Source organism: Eufriesea mexicana, unplaced genomic scaffold, assembly GCF_001483705.2.
Source record: "Eufriesea mexicana isolate 0111107269 unplaced genomic scaffold, ASM148370v2 scaffold2379, whole genome shotgun sequence".
NCBI classification, from domain to species: Eukaryota; Metazoa; Arthropoda; class Insecta; order Hymenoptera; family Apidae; genus Eufriesea; species Eufriesea mexicana.
Window position 1 is genome coordinate 4,838 of NW_016910438.1, and position 5,612 is coordinate 10,449.

The following is a 5,612-nucleotide window of genomic DNA, read 5'->3' on the forward strand; positions in this document are numbered from 1 at the left end:
TTTGGGTTAGGTTGGCGTACACTGGTATGCGCTGGATTTCTGAGCTATACTGTGCTTTAGTATGTTCTACTTGGCTCTTGGAAGGCCAGGAAAAGTGGTTTCATCAAAATAGGTTGACATAGAATACGTTTGGCTATGTTACTATTGCTTTGGTTAGGTTTGGATTGCTTCGACATATCTGCTATACACTGCGATTCTATCGATTTCAGCGCTCTACTCTCCTCTATAATGCTCTGCGTGGCTCTGCGCAGTACAGAATCTCTCGTCGCGGCACGTTACTTCTAGTTAGGCTACGATTGGCTATGTTACGTTTGGCTATGTTAGGAGTGTTGCTTCAACTGTTGTGCTATGCACTGCGGTTCTATGGACATCAGCTATCTACTCTCCTCTAATATTTTCTACTTGGCCCTGCGGAGGGCAGCGATAGAGGTCTCGGCACGTTGGGAAGCGGTAGGCTACGTTTGGTTACGTTACGTTTGGTTAGGTTAGGGTAGGGTGGGCTTGACTCCTGTGCTATACACTGCCATGCATTGAATTTCTGGGCTATACTGTGCTCTAGTATATTCTGTTTGGCTCCACGGTGGTCAGCAATAGTGATGTAGACACGTTAGGTTGAGTTATGTTATGTTTGGTTAAGTTAGGCTGTGGTAACGTTGACTTTTGCGCTGTACACTGCTATTCGGAGGATCTCTGCGTCCTTCGATGATGTACTATGCTCTGACCGACTCTGGTAAGGCCTGCAACAGCGATCGTGGCACTATAAGTTGAGTTATGTTAAGCTTGGTTTTGTTAGGTCTGGTTACGTTTGGTTACAATGGCTGTGGCCTTTGGGTTACACACCGCTATCCGGTGGATTTCTGCACTCTACTCTGCTCCAAAATGCTTTTCTTGGCTCTCGGGAAGCCAGCAATAGAGGTCTCGGCTCGCTACATTTAGTTATTTCACTTTTGGTTAGGCTAGGTTAGGTCAGGTTAGGTTGGGATACCTCCTGCTTTCTGCTTTACACTTCAATGCGGAGGATTTCTGCGCCCTACTGTGCTATTGTATGCTCTGCTCGGCCGTGGGGAGGTCTGCAGTATTGGTCTCGGCACGTTAGTCTGTGTTCGGTTGCGCTTGGATATGTTGGGGTTGGATTGGTTAGGAAAGCGTAGCTTTGACTTTTGTGCTGCGCACTGCTCTTCTATGGTCTTCTGCGCTCTTGCGTGCGCTATCCCACTCTGCTCGTCTCCGTGGAAGCCGGCAATAGCGCTATCGGCACGTTAGGCCGAGTTATATTTCGATTGGCTAGGATAGGTTTGGTCAGGCTTGGTTAGGAAATCTTTGATTCTTTTCATATTCACTGCTATTCGGACGATTCCAGCTTTCTTCCTGGCTATGCTACGCTCCACTTAGCTCTGGTGAGGCCAGCAATTGCTTTCTTGGCATGTCAGTTTGGGTTACGTTACGTCCGTTTTTGTAACCCTTTGGTAGGTTATGATAGGATAGATTTGGCTTCTGCGCTATAAACAGCAATACGGTGGATGTCTGCGTTTTACTGAGTTCTAATATGCTCCGCTTGGCGCTCGGGAGGCCAGCAATAGTGTTTTTTGCACGATAGGTTGAGTTAGGCTGCGTTCGGTTAGGTTACGTTCGGTAAGGTTAGGATAGCGTAGCTTTGACTTTTGTGCTTTACACTGCTCTACGGCGGATGTCTGCGCTCTACTGTGCTGTAGTGTATTCTGCTTGGCATCGGGGGAGGGCAGAAATAGTGACCCCGGCAACCTAGGTTGTTTTAGGTTATGCTTGGCTTGGCTAGGTTATGATATATTTGGCTAGGATAGCTCTGACTTTTTTTTCTATACAATGCTATTCGGTCGATAACTGCGCACTGTATTGCTCTACTCGTACCTGCATTATTCTGTGGAGACCAGCAATAGCGGTCGTGGCAGGTATGACCGTGACAGGCTACGCTTTGTTGGGTTGCGTTAGGTTAAGTTTGTTTAGGATGGTTTTGGCTTTTGTGCTGTACAATGCTATTTGGTATATACCTGCGCTCTGCATTGCTGTACTAGCATCTGCTTGTCTCTGATGTGGCCAGCAATGGTGGCCTCGGCGCGTTCGGTTCAGTTACGTTACTTTTGCTTAGGTTGGGTTAGGTTAAGTGTAGTTAGGATACCTTTGACTTTTGCGCTATACAGTCATATTCGGTGGATTTCTGCGCTCTACTGTGCTCTAGTATTTTCTGTTGGACTAAGAGGAGGCCAGCAGTATCTTTCTCGGCACGTTAGTCTGAGTCATACTGCGTTTGGTTGGGTTACGTATAGTTATGTTAGTGCATGATGGCTCCGACTTCTATGCTGTACACTGCCACTCGGATTTCTGCTCTCCAGTGTGCCCCGGTATATTCCGATTGGCTCTAATGATTCCAGTACTATTGGTCTCGACGCGTTCAGTTATGTCATGATACGTTAGATTACATTGCGTTTGGATGTGTTAGGAGAGGATAGCGTGAACTTTTGTCCTATGCACTGCAATTCGAAGGATTTCTACTCTCTACATTGCTCTACTATACTCTGCTCGACTCTGGGGTAGCCATTATTAGTGGTCCCGGCACGTCACCTTGATTTACGCTACGTTTGGTTATGTTACGTTTAGCCATGGTAGAAGGCGATAGCTTTGACTTTCGTGCTATACACTGCTATTCGGTGGATTTCTGCGCTCCAGCGTGATCTGATACTTACGGCTTAGGTCTGTGGGGGCCATCTATATTAGTCTCGGCACATTTGATTTAGTTAGTTTACGTTCGGTCAGGTTAGGTTTTGTTAAGCTCTGCCAGGTTAAACCAGACTTTCGTTCTGTACACTGATGTTCGGAGGATTCCTGCACTCGACCGTGCTCCACTATATCCTACTGGGCCATGGGGAGTTTAGCCACAGTCGCGGCACTTTATTTTGAGTTAGGATACGTTTGATTATGTCATTTTATATTATGTTTGGTTCTGGTGGCTTCAACTTTCGTGCTATAAACATTTATGCGAATGTTTTCTGTTTGGCGCTGAGGAGCCCGGCAGCAGTGGCTGCAGCACGCTGTGTTCAGTTGCCCTACTTTCGGTTAGGTTAGGCTAGGGCAGGATATATTAAGAGCATTCGGTTAGGTTAGGCTAGGGCAGGATATATTAAGGTACCTCCAACTTTTGTCCAATTCACTTCAATATGGAGGATTTCTGCAAGCTACTGTGCTGTAGTATACTCCACTTCCCTCTGTGTATATCAGCAGTAGTTGTCTCGTCATTTGTATCTAGCTAGGTTACGTCTGTGTATGTTACGTTTGGCTAGGTTAGGACACCCTAGTTTGACTTTTGTGCCATGCACTGCTATTCCACGGACTTCTGCGCTGTAGTGTGTTCTAATATGCTCTGCGTTGCACTGGGGTGGCCAGTAATTGTGGTCTCGGCGAGATAGGTTTAGCTAGGTTGTGTTTCGTTTGTATAGGTATGGAAGGATAGGCTAGGATATCTACGGCTTTTGTGCACTACAATGCAACGCGGTGGATCCCTGATCCCTGAGCCCTGATGCGCTGTAGTGTATTCTGTTTGGTGCTGGGGATGCCAGCAGTAGTGGTCCCGGCAGGCTAGGTTGAGCTAGGCTACGTATGGTATGTTACGATTAGTGAGGTTGGGATAGGTTAGTTTAGATTGTTGAGCTATACACTAATATCCGCGGATGTCTGCGCTCTACTGCGTTCTAGTATGTTCTGCTTGGCACTAGGGTGTCCAATAATAGTGGTCTCGGCACGCTTGGATGTGTCAGGTTACGTTTAGTTAGTTTAGGTTGGGTTAAGTATGGTTAGGATAGCTTTGACTTTCGTGTAATACACTGTCATTCGGCGTACTCCTGTGATCTACTGTGCTCTACTATATTCTGCTTGGCTCTGGGGAGGCCAGGGGCAGTGGTCGCGAAGGTTCGGTTATGGTACCATGGTATCGCAGGATGAGTATGTTATCTAGAGTTCGTGCGATAGGATGAATGATCGTGCGCTAGGATCGTGTGGACGGGATGTTTATGAACGTATCGGATGAAAGTGAAGCGTTGCTTCAGGAATGCTTTTGAGTGTTTGGGCCAAGTGACCCGCTGAGTTTAAGATCGCAAGGAATGCGTGGGAAGGTGTGATTGGAAAGAGAGAATAGGTATGAAAGAGGATAGAATGAATGGTTTTAAATAGGGATACAGGGGCAGAGTGTGTAGTCTGTCGTAGTACGTGTAGTATATTAGTGTTCGTAGCAGAGAGTTGTGAAAGGTGGTGTTAGTTGTATTCGTGTTGTTAGGTATAATTGTGTCGTTGTACTTATAAGACTTTAATTAATGGATATATTATATTCGCAGTCTTTACCGTCACCGCATATTGCATTCTGCATTTTGTGGTAAATAAATAGTTTTACATTATTGGTGTTCCACACTATCTTTACAATTTGGGGGCAGGCCGTGATTCAGACGAGCAATTGTGCAGTGACGACGAAGCTACGAATTATTGAATTCGTTTAAGGTAAACTTCTGCTGACCAAAATGAAAACGACCACCTCGTTCAGCTGTGAAGGAAACAGGGAAATGTTAGAAGAAGTGGTACGGATGGAAGTTATTGACATGCAGCGGGATTTGCGGAAACGCGAAATGAAAATAACTGGAAGCAAGGAAGAATTGCAGTGTCGATTGTGGGCTGTCATAACGTTTGCGATCGAGCATGGCCAGACGGAGGCAGATGTCAAAAGCAGCACGAGACGGAAGACGTACGAGCGATATGCTAACGTTTGAGGAATTGAAAGAAAGCTTGTATACGTTTGATGGCGGAGGGACAATGGATGTAAGGCAGCGGTACCGTGACTTCGAAGAAATTGCGGAAGATTGCGAATGGTGCGAGGGGCAATGGGTTTGTTACGCCAGAATGCTACTTGGTGGAGCCGCACAAATGTACATTCGGTATGCAGGCACGGGTGGACCATGGCAAAAATTTAAGAGCAAGCTTATGTCAGAATACGCACATCCGTGGACAACAGCTCGTTTCAAGGACGATGTTGAAGACGAAGTTGAGGATGAAGTTGAAGACGAAGTTGAGAATGAAGTTGAAGACGAAATTGAGGACGAAACTGAGGACGAAGTTGAAGACGAAGGTGAAGACGAAATTGAGGACGAAATTGCGGACGAAGTTGCAGACGAAGTTGCACACGAAGTTGCAGGCGAAATTGCAGACGAAGTTGCAGACGAAGCTACTGACGAAGTTGCAGACGAAGTTGCCGACGAAGTTGTAGACTAAGTTGTATACGAAGTTGCAGACGAAGCTGAGGACGAAGGGAACGGGGAGTCCGTCGCGAACTAGAAGAGAAACGCAGGATCGAAAGGGTTGCCGCAAGCAAGCGGCGGTAAGGAGATGCAGGAAGCGGTTCCGGCAGTCGCGATTGGAGGAAAGACGGTAGACGAAGATTACTACGAAGGCGACTGGAAGATCAAGAGCGCGAGCGACGATGATGCTGAGGGTGCAGATCACGAGGACAAGAGTGAAGCCCGCGAGGCCGAAGACGAGAGCGAAGGTGATGGGAAGGGCGATGGTGTGAGCGACGAGAGGAGCGACAACGAAAACGA

At 46.9% G+C, this 5,612-nt stretch overlaps 1 protein-coding gene across 1 annotated transcript; it reads left to right on the plus strand.

Annotated features, from left to right (window-relative positions):
* Positions 1 to 4,716: 4,716 nt before the first annotated feature.
* On the plus strand, positions 4,717 to 5,286 carry LOC108549955 (probable inactive protein kinase DDB_G0270444). Its single transcript, XM_017903543.1, has one exon. It carries the CDS (start codon positions 4,717 to 4,719, stop codon positions 5,284 to 5,286), a length of 570 nt encoding a protein of 189 aa, XP_017759032.1.
* The last annotated feature ends 326 nt before the right edge of the window (positions 5,287 to 5,612 follow it).